This window comes from Sardina pilchardus, chromosome 13 (assembly GCF_963854185.1).
Source record: "Sardina pilchardus chromosome 13, fSarPil1.1, whole genome shotgun sequence".
Classification (NCBI taxonomy): Eukaryota; Metazoa; Chordata; class Actinopteri; order Clupeiformes; family Clupeidae; genus Sardina; species Sardina pilchardus.
This window is the reverse complement of record NC_085006.1, coordinates 24,988,955-25,008,822: the sequence shown is the minus strand read 5'-3', so window position 1 is coordinate 25,008,822 and position 19,868 is coordinate 24,988,955. Positions and strand designations below refer to the sequence as shown.

At 39.8% G+C, this 19,868-nt stretch overlaps 1 protein-coding gene and 1 long non-coding RNA gene across 2 annotated transcripts in view; one reads left to right on the top strand and one right to left on the bottom strand.

Annotated features, from left to right (window-relative positions):
* LOC134099824 (immunoglobulin superfamily member 1-like) overlaps nt 1-19,868 on the bottom strand; it is a 175,991-nt gene that overhangs the window by 110,177 nt on the left and 45,946 nt on the right. The window contains exons 8-11 of the mRNA XM_062552843.1: nt 18,992-19,285; nt 18,315-18,644; nt 18,128-18,238; nt 17,517-17,552 (exon numbers count right to left, since the gene is read on the bottom strand). Of these exons, the coding sequence (XP_062408827.1) occupies nt 17,517-17,552; nt 18,128-18,238; nt 18,315-18,644; nt 18,992-19,285 (771 nt within the window). The remainder of the gene's footprint in view (nt 1-17,516; nt 17,553-18,127; nt 18,239-18,314; nt 18,645-18,991; nt 19,286-19,868) is intronic.
* Nucleotides 856-2,824, top strand: LOC134099825 (uncharacterized). The gene is made up of 3 exons (XR_009941177.1): nt 856-1,134; nt 1,685-1,928; nt 2,442-2,824. It is a non-coding gene; the product is annotated as an uncharacterized LOC134099825 (long non-coding RNA).

The window sequence follows — 19,868 nt, the reverse complement described above, 5'->3', positions numbered from 1 at the left end:
AATGTTCTACTTTTGATCTGACCACGAAATCAAAAGTCTGAAAAACAAAGCGTTATTTTGTTCTTCGTATCACATTCATAAACAAATAATGAAATATCAAGTCATTTTTTTGATTTTTTGATTTTTGGTTCTTAATTGAATATCAAATGAACGAAGCATACACGGACCAACACTGATCCCAACAATGCAGTCATAAAATTGAAATTGAGTTAAAAAAACAAACAAACAAACAAACAAACAAACTAAAACATTTGAATTCCATATAAAACTATCAGTAGGCCTAAATGAATTTATCTGTGTGATTATATTATTTTTGGATTTCTTGTGGGCTGTGGAATAAAGGGGGAAGTTCCTTTAATCCCACAATGTGCCACTGCTGTTGGTAAAACATCCATAAATATGTTGATACGGCAGAGGAATTCACATTACACATTCAGATAAGAAAGGAGAGTATAATTGTAGGCCTACCTGAGACAACAGCGAGGACAGCCATCGACATTTTCGTCTCTGATGAGAGTTTCATGAAATGGGCATGTCTTCCTCTTTCTCAGTTCCTTTTTAGTCTCTTTTACCCACACCGTGGTCAAGAAAGTCGTCAAAGCTATGTCAGCAAATTAGTATGTTATTGTTGGGAAGGACTGCTGTTTTCAGCCCCAACGCTGTTCACGTGAGCAGCTGGTTGTCACCGCTGGGTCATGCTCGCAGTGCATGCACCCTAGTGCCCTATATGTGGAGAGTACCGCCAACTGTGTTTGGAATGTTCAGAGCAGTTCTGCCAAGGATTGGTTCAGAGGTGGTCACGTGTTTTATGGACGCCATTTTTACTACCAAAAGTACTTTTGACTAGAATGCTTTCTAATGCTTTCAGATGGCTGTGTTTGAGTATCGTTGGCATTAAGTCTTAATATCTTCACCATACAGCGACCCATTTTCTCACTGGAAACTTTTCTGATAACGTTAACATTATAACGTTTACGTCATAAGCATTTTTAGTGATAAGACTTGTTAAGACATTTGCAGCACGGATTTTGTTTCTAACTACCCGGAGAGATGCCACTTCTGGAGGAGCAGCGAATACATCATACATCGTTCGTCTTAACCTTGTCTAAAAGGAAAACGGTTGGAACAACTCTGGTAAATAAGGTTTTTCATCTCATACTGTTATCATTTATTGTCTTAATTTTCTTGCATTTTTGCGTTTTTGAAGCACTAAAGTGGCTATTAAGACAAGCAGCCAGTACGTAGTGTTGTGTCGTGTGTGTTTGTGCTACAGCTGCTTAGCAGGTAACATAGCGATCTGTAATCATTGATAAACTTGTTAGTTTTGCATTTTCTTTCTTGTCGAGCAAAATAAGACAACGTCTTGTTTGCCTATTTTAAGAATGTATTGTCCAAATAAATCTGTTGAAGTACACAGCATAGTTTGAAGATATATCGTTTGCTAGCTATCTGTCAAACTTGATAGGTGGTGTGCTAATCACAACATTATTAAGTGGTGTCAATACAGACTTCAGCTCAACACTGGTTTTGTAGGCTATACTTCAATCTGTCAATCTGTCAGCCCTCTAGTGAGTGTGCCATGCTTTATTGAATCATGGTTTAAGGTGATGAATTATGTCTGTATTATAAAACAAAGCAATATAGTAAATATTATGCTTCCTCTTTGTCTTTTTTGTTATTTTAGATGTATGTAGAGAAGAGTCAGTGGCTGGTGAAGTAAGAGGGATACAGCTGTCTGCTGATTCAAGGTCCCTGCCCCGTCGCCTCAACATCCTCAAGATCCTGTAGGCTACTGCTGCTGCTCCTTGCTTCAGCACCTTTCCCCTGATGCCTGACACCCCTCATCACCAAATCAGCCCAGTCAACATGGACCCAACATGGACCCAAGTCTCCACCACAGTGTGCACAATACACTATACACAGACAGGGTATGTGATCGGTGTCAATATTGCATGCAGACAAATTGAAATTCCTTCCAAAGAACAAGTGCTTTCCTCAGCTGGATCAATTTAAGTCAAGATAAACAACAGCTTCCTTTCTTCATCGTGTTCTACCATTAACATTATTATGTTTATATTTTTGGTTAATTAAGGCACTTAGTTGCAGTTTCTCAGGTACACTTTGCTATGATGTCATTAGTAAAATTATTAGGAGGATGTAGCGTGTGTGGTGTTAAATGGTACTGCCTTGTATTATCCAAGTCTGAGGCTGAGAGAGGAGATTCACGGTCTGCTCCCTTTGTGTCCCATGTTTTGTGGGTGTGTGTGAGAGAGTGTGAGACAGATAAATGAGTGTGGTGTAGAAGCATACACATTTAATGACAACCTGTGCACATTTCAGATTTTTTAGAAGAGCAGTCCTTACTACAGTGGTAGAAATAGTGGTATTTTTTATGTACATCTACCCATTTAATGACAAGAGTTTCATTATTTTACATGCAGGACGAGAACAAAGGTACAATTGGTCTGAGGGGAGGACACCGCAGACAGCTGATCAACTCCATGTCATCTAATCAGGCCATGTAAAGGACCATGAAGGGATGGACTTGGTGGAGGACAACAATGTGACACCTGAAAAGAGCACATGGAGATCTCTCATCCTCATCCCTCATGCTTATATTGCATTTCATATAGGCCTAGATTCTGATGGTCTTGTAAATGTTTGTTACACAAGTCAGAAATTGTTGTCTTTGATTATTTAATATGATTATAATAAATGGAAATGTATTTTATTGAAAAATATTTTTGAAAACCTAGCAAGTTTGTGTGTTTTAGTATCAGAATGAGCTTGTATTGGCCAAGTATATCTACAAGGAATTTGACTGGCATTAGCTGTTGGAACAATTAGACATACAGTAGTATGCAGTCAGAAGATGCATACTAGAGCACCACAATATACATAAGGCACCTACCAATAGATTGAGTCCAAAATGTATTGCAAGAGATGTGCAAGAAGCATGTGATTTAGTCTGTAAAAGTTGAACTTATGGCCAAGGTGGTGCTGTCCAATTACAAAAACAGTTCAGGAGAGTGATGGAAGTGGGAAAAATGTGATTATTGTCTGGCAGGATTTGTGCATAGGGGTAAGTTATTATTTAACAGAAAAGTTTGAGGTCAAACTAATGGTGACCTCCATGTAGTTTTGTAATAATAATAATAACTTTATATAATAATAGCCTAACTTTATGATAATAATATATATATATATTTTTAATAACATTAAAAAAAAATGTTCAATTAAAACTATTTTCTTTTACTGTCCCAGAGTCTATTGAAACAACATACTTATTGATAAAAAAGAAAATAAATAGCATATTTTAGTCTTGCCTCATGCACGGTCGAAATACATTATGTCCGAATCTGGAGGTCAGACGTCAAATCTAACAGTGATTCAAAGAGTTGCTGCAACATGTAGGGATCGCTGGTTTAAGTAAGGTAAGATGTTATTCGTTGTGCCCTAAACAGGCTTATTTCACCAAAATGAAGCTTTCAGCTTTCTCTTACTGCCTTATTTCAAGGTGTTTCCTCAGACTAATATCTAACTGCTGTAAGAAATTGGATAAACAAAGTTCGCCTCGTAGGCGTTTTCAGAGCTAGCTGGCTCCGACTAGGCAACGTTTATTACTATTTATCTGGTCTTTGCTAATTTTTTCAAAATGTATAATGCAGCGTATTTGCAACAGCATTAACATCTTAATGGATAGTGATGCACATTATAACATTTATAGGCTTGTTTATGACGATGTTAAGCTATTTGTTTCAACATGTCATATTCGCCCTATTGACCATCATTGAGACGAACGTCACTTCCGGTAGTAAAGATGGCGCCCATGATTTGAGTTGGCGATACTCTCCACATATAGGGCACTAATGCACCCCTTCTGACTCCACTCGTTCAACCTATCAGAGTGTGAGTCTAGGGATGCGTGCGCTGAGGGTGCTCACTGGCGCGAATAGTTCGTTTAGAGTAGCATTACAGAGTGTATTGGGGTAGGACTGGACATCGTTTTTTGTATTGAAACATTGTGTGCGTTCGAAGACCTGTAAGTATTGCATTTGCAACATGTTTGCATCTGTTTGTTATGTGTATTGTAGGCTACTATTGTGCTGAGATCGCCAGTGTTATTCTGTGTGGTAAATGTGTTATTAGAACACAAGTGTTTGTTAGACGGTCGCGGTATGAACGTGAATGCGAGTGATTTAATTATTTATTATATGTCCGCGGTTACTATCTACATGGCTAGTTTGCTAGTACAATGTTTGTATGCATAGTGCCTTTTCCCTCCCTCGTGTAGCATGTTTAGACTGTAATTTCTATGCTACCTTGTTACAGAATGTGGTGCACTAGGCTGCACACTTTAGGAGGATATTTGCTGCTAGCTTATATCAGGTTGCTGCTATAGGCTCATATGTGTATTGCTACAGTATTAGCCTTAGGCATTAATGTGAATAGTAAGTGTCTCAATACTTGTCTTCTTTCTAGAACCACACACCCACCTTCATATGTATAATAACAGTGTCAACAACTCCATTCCTACCTGCAATAAATACAACTATTGAGTGTAGCCTACATCATCTCCGGCATTTTCATCAACATCAACAGTCATCATACTTATTTAAAAAAAGTAAAACTGTTGACTGATCAATTACATTATATCTCAAAATTAATATAGCTCAGCAAGATAAATTCCCTTCAACAATACTGGTACAAACCATTCTATTTATTCTATTAAACAGAGGGGTATTTTCACAAAACCTAGATAAATGATTAAACTGGAATTTTTTGGTTATTCTGGATGACTTTTGCCTTGGTTTCACAAAATAGATGACACATAAGTTGCCATGGGGAATTATTTATGCACCTAACCTCTATTGAGGATTCCGGGCGCGTCACTATTTCTCACTGTTCCCATAACAACCAGCATTATAGATATTAACGCCGCCATCTTGGGAGTCAAAAAATAGCGGAGTCCAATAGCGACACACGTGAGATTGAACCAAAGTTTGCTTCATTGAGTATTTTAAATGACCTGGTGCAAGGTGATCGACTTCCTAGACCTCAAGTAAGATACTGTGACACTGATTATTTAGTTAACACCACGTCTTGATAAACGCTTGACCATAAAGCTTAGAGTTTGAAGATATTTTCAGGCTGGATTTACGTAGGCTATCGATAACGCTGCAGGGAACAGCTTCTATTATCGGTCCTAAACAGTGCTATTTGTTCCTCAGGCTTGAACGTGACAGGTAGTCAGCCTACATGAATAAACAAAAATATGTGCCTAGGTATATTGCCTGAAAGAGTGGACGTGCTAGCAGTGCATCCAAGCTGCCTACCACAGATCCTCCAGCGAACTGTTTTGACTGGCTATCAAACATATCAACGGGGTCTACAGTAGCCTAGGCCTATCTGGATTACATCTATTTATTTCGTTTAGCAAATGACAACTTGTTAACTACGCTACCGGTCGCTAGGATTAGCCTACATCTATTTATTTCGTTTGGCAAAATGACGACGTGTTAGCTGGTCGCTGGACGCTAGTTAGCAGGAGTCAGTAATTAGCCCACTGTTTCTAAATTAGGCATAGGCTACAAGTTATCTCAACTAAGTTTACAACACACTTGGATTAACTCTGAAAGACATCATGACGTTTACTGGATATCTGAGGATTTTTCTCCATGGACAACAAGCAGGAGAGAAGAAAGATGACAGAACAGAACTGGCCGTCAGTTTAGCTGGCTAGCTTTCAAGCAAGGTATAACTTTCCCCTCCAGTGCTAGCAAAGGGCAGGATATTGTTATTCAGTTGTGTTATCATTTGCCTTTAAATTGAGTGAACGTATCTATTCAAAATAAACTAAACGTTTCCCCAATCACGTTTTAGTTTGGTGCCACCGATTCATGAGCAGTCGTGCAATGTGTGTGGTGGTCCCTGCAGTGAAACCATACGAAGCTAGCAACGATATTTAACATACGATTGATTCCTGCAACTATACCCATGCAGCATAGGCAGACTGCTAATCCTTGTTTTTGAAACGATTTAAGATGATATGATGGTGAAACGATTTAAGATGGTATGAACACAAATAGGCTATCCTTTTGCATACATTTTGCAAACATGCTTTGGGTAGACAAAACGTTTTTGAATTTGATCTTACAGTTGTCATCATTTAGCCTAGCATAGTCTAGTTTAATTAGGCTATATTTTAGGCCTGCATAAATAACCTAGCCTGATAAGCTACCTCGAAACACCCCGACATTTGCTGTCCGTTCTAACACGAAGACATCACAGACAAAATTGTGAAAGCCTACATGTCGAAATTGCTGCTTTTATAGCTTCGTTTAATGCTAAATTATAGGCTCTGAACGAAAAACACTGTGCGCACAGCGTTGGTATACGGCATATTTAAATGAAATCGGTTAAAAAATAAAGACTTGATAACTTAGGCTAAAGTTAATTGAGAGTGAAACCTCTAAGCTTGGACGCTATCCTTGGTGTTAAATTACAATAATGCCCATTGTTGACTCCCATCATGGCGAAACGGGGGCGAAACCTAGAATTCTCGCGTCTGTGACATCAGCTAGGAAACCTCAATACCTGGTTCTGACCAGGCTAACAGCCAAGCAAGGTAATTGGTTCAGCTAGCTGTCATTCAGACCTCTATGTGAATTTGTTAAGAACTTTATTCAATTTATATAGTATTTGCATGTATTTACTCACAAAACACAACAGATTGCCTGCCTAATACCTTATGGTTATAATTATTACAGTGACATACTCATTGTTTGCTTCTTTTGTTTATTTACAACTAGTGCAGTGCCCGTGCAAACAATGTTTTCCAAGAAACGTGTTGCCCAATGACGTTGATGCAGGTATAGATGATGTTAGATTGGTGATGAGAATCAGGCCCCAGAAATGTTCATGCCACGGAGGACTTGCACCTCACACATTCACATTAAGAAAATGGATCTTCATCTTAGAGCAAGAACAGCCATCAAGATCTGCTTCCTTGATGAGAATTTCTTGAATTGGACAGGCCTTCCTCTTTCTCAGCATAGCCTCTTTTAACCTGACCGCAGTCAAGTAAGTCACTCAATGTAAACTAGGAAGTCATCTTGTTGTATTCAACAGGAAGCAGGTTAACTGTAGATCTACAATATATCATTTGCTTGAACAACACATTCTTGGTTTTTAGATTTGGATTCTTGTAGATATTTGAGAGCAAATAAAGGTTTGATTTGATATTTGAGAGGACAAATGCTCAGGTTTATTTGGATAGCGCAAACAGAATGGGGTGGGTTTCAAAATGGTCAAGAATGTTAAAAAAGGATGTGGTGAACCAACACAAAGACAGACAGAGAGAATCAAAACACCGAGGGCCGATAGAGGGCTACAAGTGAACAGAGTCTCTGGACAGGGATACTGACAGAACAGCTTTCAAATCTACAAACCAGACCAGTCTCAGTTATAGTTTTGATAGAACAGTTATAGTTTTGATTGGAGTCTACCTGTGCCTAAATTAATTCACTTACACTATGAGGCACACATCTCTTTGTATAACATCTCATAGTTAAAGAGACCCTATGCAACTTTTTCATAGTCATAAAATCGCTTAGAAATCGTTGTTTTGCTTGACTAATTAGTTTTATCGAAAACAGTCACATTTCCTCCCGCCCCTAGTGTCCCTATCCGCTATTACAACCTTGCAACTTTCTGATAAACGATCGTTTGCTGTTTACATCTGGAAGTCAGAGACGCGTAAGGAACAAGAAGAACCACGCTTGCAATTTATATATTTACATATAGCCTATATATGTATAAATATACACGCTAAAGCTGTCGGGGAAGCTCTGCAGAGAAATATGCAAGCATAAAACGAGCGAAAACGAAAAACGGAACCGAAACCAGAGATGAAATCGTCAATCCTGCATTGTTCCTCTTTAATGGTGTTTGTCAGAGTAAAAGCCAAATCACAATGTCAGGGTTATGACAGGGTTGTGTGAAGTCACAGATCTGGCCAAGGATACAAAAACAAAAACATTGAAAGTGCCCAAGAGCATGGTAGCCTCCAACAACCAACAGTATTCCTGGATCTGGCTGCTCAGCCAAACTGAATGATCCGGGATGAAGGGCTTTGGTCAGACAGGTAACCAAGGACCCAATGGTCACTATGAATGAGATTCAGAGTTCTTCCGAGAGATGAGAGAAGCGTAAAGAAGGAGGACAAACATCAGTAATCATATATGATAATACATACCTTGTTATATCTGACATTTAGATTTCTTTTGAAATATGGAACATTATATGATGCAATCACTTTCAAAGCAACAGAGCAACACTACAATTTGCCATGTGTTGCAGACAGTACACATCTTACATGAAGCAGGGACAGAGTCAAATGAGTCCAAAGCCCCTGACTGCGGTGTGTAGATTGGGACTGACCTCTGATGTACACCTAAATACTTGCTGCTCTCTGGGGAAAAAAACAGAACAGAAAGTGACAAAGACAACACAAGTGCATGCAAGGACGACACAGCAACACTCAACAAAACTTCACAGGAAACAGAACTGTGAAGTCTGCAGTACACCCTCCACAATGTCATCTTCTTAATCTGCAGAACCACCTACAGTATACTCCCTCACCCTCAACTACAGCCTGTGCAAGTAACAGTTTTTCAATGGAGGACCTGTGCAAGAATGTTCCTTTGGAGAACATGTGGAAATGTTTTCCTATGGAGGACCTGTGCAGCAGTTTGGCCTCGGAGGACAGCACTGGAGAGACAGAGCAGGAAGAGGACGTTCATTTAAGACAAAAAGAGCATTGCTGTGCCAGTGCTGAGTGTTGCTGTTTGTAACGTTATAACTTCCCACCAACGTACTGTAATAATCTTGCCAACGTAATACCGCCCCCATACCGTTACTTATTATTCATCCTCTTTAATAGGAGCCAAGCTATAGTTGCAGTCTGTGGCAGGCCTATAGAACCGTAAATAGTTTGTAAATGTAGTATATTTATAGGGACATGTCCAAGACTCATTATGCAAAGTTGCTTTGTGTTTTTGCCATAGTTCAGTTGCCTTACACCTTTAGTGGGGGTCAAGCAGGCATAGGATATCACTGTCAATTTCGCAGTGGGACAGCCCTAAGCCCTCAAGAAGTTCATGGGAATTTGCATCAAAGTGTGTGTGGCGTAGTTAAGCATTATCGTACGATTGGGAGTGGTGTTGTTGGCCTATATCTCCAAGGCTGTGGTTCGCCGTAGGCATGAAGCCGAAGGCTGAGTGCCGTAGGTAACCACAGCCGTGGCGATATAGGCCAACAACACCACGACCACGAGTGTGATAACGCTTTTATACAACAGTTCCATTGCCAACAAAAAAAGATACCAGAGTACAGTTTCAGGAAGTATAATTTATTATTTGCCATGGTTTTTTTTAGCCTAGTTCCTCCGCTATGCGAAGTAGGCCTACTGTAGCTCAGAACACGTGTGGTTGCTATGCAACTGCTAAATCAAAGAACATGGAATCCCGTCTCAGGTTAAATTAAAGCGAAGACTGAACCGTCTCTGGATACATTGGCGGAGTGATTATTAGTTGTGAAGAGTCACCAGTGGTGATATTGCTTATATCACCACTGATAGAACGCGTCTCGTCCAATCAGATATTGCTAAATCGGTCGACCGGACCCAACTGTTATATAATGTGCGTATAGGGAGAACCGGCCCTGATATCAGCACAGGTCTGTGTTTTTTTGGGCAATCTGACTCCTATTTCGCTATAGTTGATACGGCAGTTGACTGGACAGTACTGATCTCGCATGAAGCAGAGTCAGAGTCGACTGCTTTTGAGAGGCCCCTGGCTGCAGTATGGAGACCTCTGATGTACTTGAATGACAGACTGAGGCAGCACAGGACATGATCAATGTGGGCTGAGCACATCACAGAGTTCTACCCATAGATATTAGAAAGCCAGATATTGCATTGTCCGTTGAGTTCTATTAAGGGGCATGCTGCTGCTGCCGCCATATTGCTGGGGGCATTGGGGCAAACACATTACTGTGTATGTGCAACACTTGCCAGCATTCAGAGACTGATTTCCTGTCAGTGTCTCATGTTTCTCCACTTGCCTTGTGTGTGTGTGTGTGTGTGTGTGTGTGTGTGTGTGTGAGAGAGAGAGAGATGTCTGCAAATGTGTAAACATAACAAATACTCTAATGATAGCTTAAGATATTCTTGAGATAGGCTACTAGTCCAGTTCACTCTGTCTTGGCACCAGATATTGCTGTTTGAAGTGCCTGTTTACATACAAAGTGTTGAATATTTAAAGTAAGGATTAATTGCACTCTTCTATTTGCCTCTTGTCTTTGGCCGGCTTCTCTGAGGTCTGGCCTCTGCCCTACCTGCTCACTCACTCTTCTGGAGGATATCCTGCCATAATTTCGCTGAGACCCCCCCCCCCCCCCTCCTCGTGATTTCAACTGTCCACCTCAGCGTCAGAGTACACCGAGCTGAAGGAGGAGAACCTTACAATACCTTGACAGTGTTTTTTTTCTTTTAAATGATCTTACAGACTTGATTACATTGCTGTTTTAATCAGTCACGAATGTATGCAATGAAGTGCCCTTGAGCAAGGCATATAACCCCTCAGACTGGGACCTCACAACCCTTACGCTGGCACCAAACAACATTTTTCTGCATTTTGCCGTACATTGTGCATTGATTGATTAAAAGTGCACAATGATTTGGCAACAAGTTGTGTTGTTTGAAGGCAAGATTGGCTTTTGCTGCATGTTTTAAATGTTTTGAGAGTCTTTTGCAAAAGTGCCATTTTGGTGCTTCTGTTTAGACCTGTTAATTGTTTTGAAGGTGTGATGTCAGAGTTGACTTGTCCACCTTATCTTCTTAGTCTTAGTGGAGAATACAGGGAGAATTTAACTTGTTTAAGGTCAGTAATTTCCAACTATCTTATACTAAAATCAGTACAAACTCATTTAGATGTTTCATCTTAATATAAGATTATATACCACTTTGTTAAATATCAGTTTTTGCAGTGTAGTGATCTAGCTCCAGTGCTCTACTGCCAATTGCAGCACCACAGGGGACTCAGAGGTGAAGGAAGGTTGTGCTGGACTACAGTGACCTCTGCTGGATGACAGTAGATGGTGCAATGGTTCCATGGCTCGAATTGAATATCTGATTATAAGAAAAACATCCCATAATTTGCCACTGCACCCTTAAATATATTCATAAAATGGAGGATTTTGTTTTACTTTCACTAGTGTTTGCACCAGCGCTTTACAGCTTAGGCGGCCTCCTAAGCAACACACACGTCCAGCCTTACTATGTTGTTCAAATAAATTAATACATTAGAAAAGCACTCCAAGAACGCAGACTTCTGAAAACATAACCACCTACTGGATCCAGACGGAGATCTGGATCACTCCCAAAATGTGATAATTTCTTCCTTGGGTCATTTCAGACCTTTTCTGAAAATCATCGAAATCCATCCATAACTTTTTGCGTTATCTTGTGAACAAACAGACAAACAGACGAACAGACAAACAAACAGACAAACCCAAATGAAAACATAACCTCCCTGGCGGAGATAATAATAAATGATAATTTCATGGCTCTTTCATTGTAGATAATTGATAGAACCTCCCCCTCTGCATGCACATAAATCCAAACATTAACAATCATGGCATGCAGGTACGCGAATTAGAACTCTATTGATATAATACTAGATGGTATAATAGTTTACTTAGTTTCAAAGGAATCAATACAGAAACTAATGAGTGATTAAAGAATACAGTAAAGTCTAATCTGGCTATCATCATACTAAACTCAATATTTTAAGGATAGTCCTGCAACCAATCAGACCACGATCCGGCTGTGTCTTTTGGAAAAGCTAGGTTATGATTTGACCCAAAGGTTGTGGATAGGAAGTCATATCAAGTCGTATCAGCCATAGTTTGATACGGGACCTTTTGATAGGCTCTATCACGTCTACAGCGCCATCAGCGTAGGCCTACATGCCTGCCTGTAAACGTGTTATGATTATCATTATATTATCCTCACAAAAAATGTGATGCTAATTCATGTATTGAATGCCCTTGCTGCCTTGTGCGCTTGTACAGAACTGCTCGGCAGCCTGTAGACCAAGGCCGAAATCTTTGCATGGATTTGGGGACTATATATATCATTCAAAAATCGGAAAAGTAATCAAAATTAAGTAATCAAAAGTAATTAGTTACGTTACTCAGAAAAAGTAATTCAAATAGTTACACTACTATTACATTTTAAACAGAGTAATTTGTAACTGTAACACATTACATTTCTATAGTAACCTTCCCAACACAGCTGAAAGAACAGCTTTCAAATCCACATACTGTATACCAGACCAGCCTCAGCTATAGTTTTGATAGATGTCATCCTCTTCATAGTCACTGTCTGCTGTTGGGCCATGCAGCTCTTCTACATTCACATAGTCTTCTTCCAGGTCTCCATCAGATTCTTTACCATGATCCCATACACACATATAGATATTCTCATCTTCATCAGGTGAACCACCTGGTCCATGATGAAATCCACATGTGTTTGCAGAACCTGCTAAAATGGAGAGAGGGAGACCACAGGACATTCTTAATGAAATTATATTTCAGTCAATGTGTCAATGGTTGACGGACGGCATAGATTATAATGGTTTAGTATTTCAAAGACATACCTTTGGAATTAGAATAGCCCCACATCATGGCATACTCTTCGCCATACCTTGAGATTGGCAAGGTGAAGGGTATGTGATGATGTGGGGCTATTTTAACTCCAACAGCCAAGGGAACTTTATCAGAATGCATACTGTAATATCCTGGATCCATGAAATGAATGGCCTTTCAAAATAAAAATCTGACTGAATCTGAAACATAGAGATGTCTATACTCATGCACTCTGTATTTTTAGGAAGAACATTTATTTATTTATTTATGAGGCATTGTTCATTCACAAAGACAATCTGTGTCCTTAAAGGTTGAATTCCTTGTTTTTGAAAACTAAGATCAGTTTCCAAAACATGATATTTTAATACCTCTTTTAGTCAACTTCAGCACGGGGGTCTAAACGTTTGCATATGACTGCACAGATTAATTCAATTAATGATATAACTTCTGACACTCATAGACACAGCTGTAGTTGCCCTGGTGGGAGTAGTCTGCCTCAGGAATGTAGAAGGAGGTTGAGTGGTTGATGGCGAGCTGAGTCCTGGTGCTGTTAGACCCATCAAAGATGAGGTGGAAGGAGCCTCCTTGGTGCTGTGGCTCAGTAGAGCAGATGAGGGAGAGGCTGTGGCCCCTGGTCACCTCTGGCCCCTGAGGCCCCCAGAACAGCCCTCCATCTGGGGCACTGAGAGAGATGTTGGGCTGCACAAGCACCACTGGGGAAGGAGGCAGTTTATCAGTGGAGGATTATCAATATGAAATGACATGTAAAGCTAGATTGGAAATAAAAACTGAAATATCACAGCAGCATTTCACATCTTGAGTATTATGTGTGTGTTGATGGGGTAGGAGAGAGAATGATGTCCTTGGGAATGGACGTCAATGAACTTCTTTCCACAATGACCAACTGAGCAAATCCAAATTTGCGTACACGTTAGTTTGGGTTCAACCATGCTATGACTTGACTATTTGTCTTGTACATATTTGATATCAAAACATATTAGATTTGTCATTGAAAGCATTTTAAACCAAAATGGAAAAGCACAGTTCTATATATGTATTTGTAGGTCAACATATGTTGTCTACGGATAGGACACTAATCTCAACAATGCATGCAGTCACAATTGAAATTGAGTTTAAACAAGCAAACAAACAAACAAACAAACAATTAAAACATTTGAATTCCAGATAAATCTACCAGTAAATTAATTTATCTGTGTGATTATATGATTTTTGGATTTCTTGTGGGCTGTGGAATAAAGGGGGAAGCTCCTTTAATCCCACAATGTGCCACTGCTGTTGGGAAAACATCCATAAATATGTTCATACGGCAGAGGAGTTCACATTACACATTCAGATAAGAAAGGGGAGTTTAATTTTACCTGAGACAACAGCGAGGACAGCCATCGACATCTTCGTCTCTGATGAGAGTTTTCATGAAATGGGCATGTCTTCCACTTTCTCAGTTCCTTTTAGTCTCTTTCACCCAAACCGTGGTCAAGAAAGTCGTCAAAGCTATGTCAGCAAATTAGTATGTCATCATGCTAAAATAAAAAAAAATCTGTCATACACTAAATAATCCGTGTTTCTTCAGAACTGTTGGGTGATCAATTACAATAGATCTTAAAATGAATATAGCTCAAAGTAAAATAAATTCCTTTTAACAATACCGGTACAAACCTCATACTGTATACAAATATACAACATTCTATAATGAAAAAAAAATGAATTCAGTTTTCAAAGATTTCAGATTTTATCAGGGGTTATTTGCATTATCTTCAAATTCATTTTGATGGGATATATGGTCATGTCAAGTGAAGTACAGATAGATAATAATAATAATAATAATAATAATAATAATAATAATCTTCATTTATAGAGTGTTTTTGTAAACATATAGTTGCAAAGTGCTTTACATATAGAAAAGAATAAACAGGATAAAAACAAAACAAAAATGAATTGTCTAAAACGATACAAATGAGACCATATCAACATTGGCAAGAATAAAGGAAATGTGGATTTTTTTTCTTTTCTTTTGTAAACAACAAACAAACTGTCACATGTTGAACATGGACTATGGGAAAATGTAAACATCAATCCAACCATGGCTCACGTGCCAGTTTACATCTTGTTGGGCCCGAACATGTAACACTCCTAACCAGGGGAGGCAAAACATCTGTCACAAAGAAAGAGGTGTTCTGGATCTCCAAACTTCATACGATGACACCTACTGAATGACAATTCTAGTCTCAAATGCGTTCACTGAACAAAGCCACTAAAAACAACAGGATGTGTCAAAAATGTAATGTTTTTATATAATTCTATGTATTAGCCATACCCCTATTTAGACAACTTTTGACATGTTTCAGTCATTTCCAAACACAGTGGGCTCCTCTCAATTCTCTCTCCTCAGTCCTCCGCCCTCCGGCTTGTGCCCTGGAAATTATTCCAAGCCCGGCGTCATCGAGGACATCTCAGGAGGGAAGACTGAGGAGAGAGGAGGGAGGTCGAAGGACCTATAGGAAACACAAGAATATCCTACGTGGAAGTGTTTTCATTCGGAATTGTGCCATCATTGGTCTGAGATGCCAAGGTAGTCCCCTCCCATGACTGGTAACTTTAAGTTTCGAAGTCCGTAGGGATTTATTTGCGTCAATAAACTAGTAGATAGACCAAAAAAGTTTTTTTTTCCTGCTGGAATTATCATGAACTGCCATGCTAACTTTGTTTAAAAGTTCATGATTGTTTTGTTCACGGATTGCATAATAACTATTCATTCATATCTTGAGAACTATCAAATATTACCTCGTTATCATGGTCAATAAGTGGGAAGAGTCCATGTTCATATGACACTTTTAGGCTTTGGTATAAGCTCATATTCTCTGCAATTTGCGTGTCTGTTTATTTTAGCCTGAGAGGTGATGCGCTGCATCATCAGTAGCCTAATTGACGTCTCTTACAGTAACTGATGCGTGAGTGAGTAGGACATCTCATCTCTCATATTGGTCACTCCTTCATTCTTACATCCTCCTATCGTTCCTTCCTTGTTTCCTTCACAAATGAATTAGGAGGAGGGGATAGGACCGGAGGTATGAAAAGGAGGGAGGGAGGGAGGATTAACAAAAAGATGAACGAGAAGAGGTCAGTAGGCACGTTCAAGATGGCTGCGCAGCACAAGATGCACGTGGTTAAAAATCTGTCCGTTGGTCTAGATGGGTGTGTTTTCGACTCAGCAGTCGGTATCACATGGCCTCAACTTATTGCTACAGCTACAGTGCTACTCCTGGGGCATCTGTAACATTGATTTTGAGTTTTCCTTTAAGTCATACTTCTTTAGACATGACTTCATATCGTAAACTTGATTACCCCCCCCCCCGACCTTTGTGATGTTCAGTATTAGGGGAATATACCTTTGAGGACACAGGGAGTTATGGGATAGAATACAGCAGCCACTGGAGCGGGAAGTTAGGCTAGCCTACCGGGTTGGATTGTAGGCTAAGCACGTTATGAGTGGAGCTCAATAAACATGACAGAGTTGCAGAGCTTTTTCAGAAACGTTGTTGTCACCTGTGAGAGCGAAGAGAAGGTTATCACAACCATGAGCCCAAGAGTTGAAACCCACCGGATCCTGCCTTATGAAGTTATGTATCACAACAGGGGAGTGAGAGGGAAGAGAGGTTGTGCTGGAGTGCAGTGACCTCTGCTGGATGGCAGGAGATGGTCCAGTGGTGCCATGTCCCAAAGTTTTATTTGACATATTGGAATGTCATTATATGAATTATCCCACATAATAACATATTTTGAAGACATGTACAGTGGGGAGCATATGTATTTGATACCATGCTAAAGTTGCCTAAAAAGGGGAATATAAAATCGTCATTTGACAATTGACCTTAATGCCTTAATTAAAAAAATGAGTAAAAACAGCTAAGGACACCAATTTTGAAGAATGTATCATAAAATGTATCATAAAAAAAATAAATGTTCTTCCTTAAATGCTAGGGGTCATAAGTATTTGACCCCTGTGTTAAATTCCCATAGGAGCAGGAGGTTTTTTTTATATATGTTTTTATTTTTAAAGGCCAGCTATTTCATGGATCCAGGATATTATGCATCCTGATAAAGTTCCCTTGGACTTTGGAATTAAAATACCCACATCATCACATATCCTTCACCATAGCTAGAGATTGGCATGGTGTTTTTTTCCAGTTAGCATATACTATTAGCCTGTCTGATTTGCATTGTATAACTTCACCAGCGGAATCGATACATAAACTAATGAAAATGATTGAAAAATACAGTAAGGTTTCTGGATACAAGTTAAATGAATATAAATGTGAATCCTTAATAATCAGAAACGCAAAAAATTAAACCTTTAAAGATTATTATAACTTATGCATGTTGGCAGCTACTAGAAGACAGACAAAATCAATCTCAAAGAATCACAGACAGAGCAAGGTTTCAGTAGAGTGGATAACACAATCAGAATTGGGAAAAGGTTGGCATCAAAATTGTCACAAAGAATTGAAAAGCATGTTGTGGACCAAAACAATGGCAGACTGAGACAATCAAAACACAGAGAGGGCCAGAGGACGAGGAGGGCTACAAGTGAAGAGAGTCGTGGGATACTGACACAACAGCTTTCAAATCCACATGTACCAGACTACTCTGAGTTATAGTTTTAATAGAGGCCATCATGCTCTTCATAGTCATTGCCTGTGGCAGTGGGGCCACGTAGTTATTCTACATTCAGTCTTCTTCCAGGACACCGTAGCTATATATGTTCTCTACTTCCTCGGGGGTCTCACCAGCTCCATTGTGAAATCCATATCTGTTTGCAGAACCTGTTCAAATGGAGTGTGGAAGGCCACAACACATTGTTAATGCACAAGCGGAAAAAATGGTTTAGGATATTTGTTATTTCAGAGGTTACATTAAAATCAGCACCACAGTCCTACACATAGATTTACACTCCATCACGACCACTAGGGTCTGCATCCCACGCGCGCCTGGACACACCCCGTTCCCACACCCAGAAGGGTGACCGTGCTTTCAGCATCCATGCACCACGCCTCTGGAACAGTCTACCACATGATCTTAAATCAGCATCATCTGTCACTGCTTTTAAATCTCTTTTTAAAACCTATTTATTCAGACTAGCTTTTAACAGTCTTTGAGTTCCTGTGGAACAATTGGATGTTGATGCCACATGTTTCCTTGTCTATGTGTGTATATGTCTTTATTTGTTGTCTTGGTTGTTGTCTGGAGGTGTAACCTGTTGTGTATGTTGAATTGTGTTAATCTGTGTATTTTTACCTGTGAAGCACTTTGGCATGAAATGTGCTATACAAATTAAACTTACTTACTTACTTACTTACTTACTATACATTTATCTCATTAATGCAATGGTTTGACTCACTGTGTGCCACAGTGTTCATCTTTTTCTTCACCAGGTAGAGAATGACAGGGATCAGCAAAAGTAGGAACAATCCTGAAATCACTCCAGATGCAATGATGGGAGCCAGAGATGCTGGAAAGGGAACAGGGAATTACAAGAGAAAAGAACAAACAAACAAACAAATAAGGCTCAGGTGCTGGATGTTTACCTCTTACGATGACTGTCAGTGGTGCTGTCTGTCTTGACTTGAAAGTGCGGCTGGACACAGTGACCTCATAGACACAGCTGTAGTTGCCCTCGTCAGAGTAGTCTGCCTCAGGAATGTAGAAGGAGGCTGAGTGGTTGATGGCGAGCTGAGTCCTGGTGCTGTTAGACCCATCAAAGATGAGGTGGAAGGAGCCTCTTTGGTGCTGTGGCTCAGTAGAGCAGATGAGGGAGAGGCTGTGGCCCCTGGTCACCTCTGGCCCCTGAGGACCCCAGAACAGCCCTCCATCTGGGGCACTGAGAGAGATGTTGGGCTGCACAAGCACCACTGGGGCTAGGAGGCAGTTTATCAGTGGAGGATTAATATTAGATGACACGTTGTGACTTAAAGCTAGATTGGCTCTTTATAGAGATCTACGGCGCCTTGACAACTTTCTTCATGAGCTAAAAATAAAGTGTAATTATTGAACAGAAGACTGTGATACTGGGATTACATTTAGAAAGGGAAACACTTAAAATATTGAATGTTATGGAATGGAATGTTAATGGTTTCATATTAAACAATATCCTAACTAAAGATCCTATCATTATAAACAAGAAGATATCCTTATATCCATCCAGAGTCCAGACGCTTCAAAACATTACTTAACAACAATATGTCCAAATGTGAAATGGCATTACCTATTACAGAGAGGCTGATAGTATCACTTTGGGGGGAAGTGAAATTACGTCTGGAAACCCTTGTTTGATACTGGCAATAGAAAGCTCCTTCGTGGGTAAAGTCCACTTGAGGGATGATGAAATTGGCAGAGGTTCCAGTGTCTTCCACTGTCTCTGTAAATGACCCATTGAGTTGCTGTAGGGTGAATGTACCACCCTGGTGCTGTGTGGAGATGGAGCATCTCATCTGGGCAGACTGACCCCAAGGAACCTCTCTGCTGGTTTCCAGTGAAAGACTTGGCTTCTGTAGTACAACTGGTGCAAAACAATCAGTACAGAGCAAATGGAAATACAAACTGAAATATCACAGCAGGATTTCACATCTTGTGACAAATGTAGTTAACAGAGGGGTTATACAGTAGGTAGCCATTTAGAAGTGAAGATATTCTTTAATAATGCTGCTTTATCATTTAGCTTGTTCCCAGCTTTACACAGCTCATATCAGTATCAATCTGTTTTTCAAGGTGAACCATCTGAATTCACATTCACTCACCTACAGTGATATCAATGGCGCTGCTCTTGCTATAGCTGCTGTAGAAGCTATTGCAGGGGCCACATGTGTAGCTGCCTGTGTCAGAGACACCCACAATAGAATGAGTGAAGTTCACACTGATATAGCCGGAATTGTACCGTCTCGTGACGGAAACACCATTTCTTCTTAAACAAACATAGCTGCTTTGGTCTAACGTCCCGCTACACATGATACGAACAGTTTCTCCAGGTGAGACAGCTGAATATAAGGAGATGACCTGGATGTGGGCTCTGGGCTGACCTGGAGGAGACAGCAATTTAAGACCTTTAATGAAAGACAGTGCCTATAATACAATACAATATATAA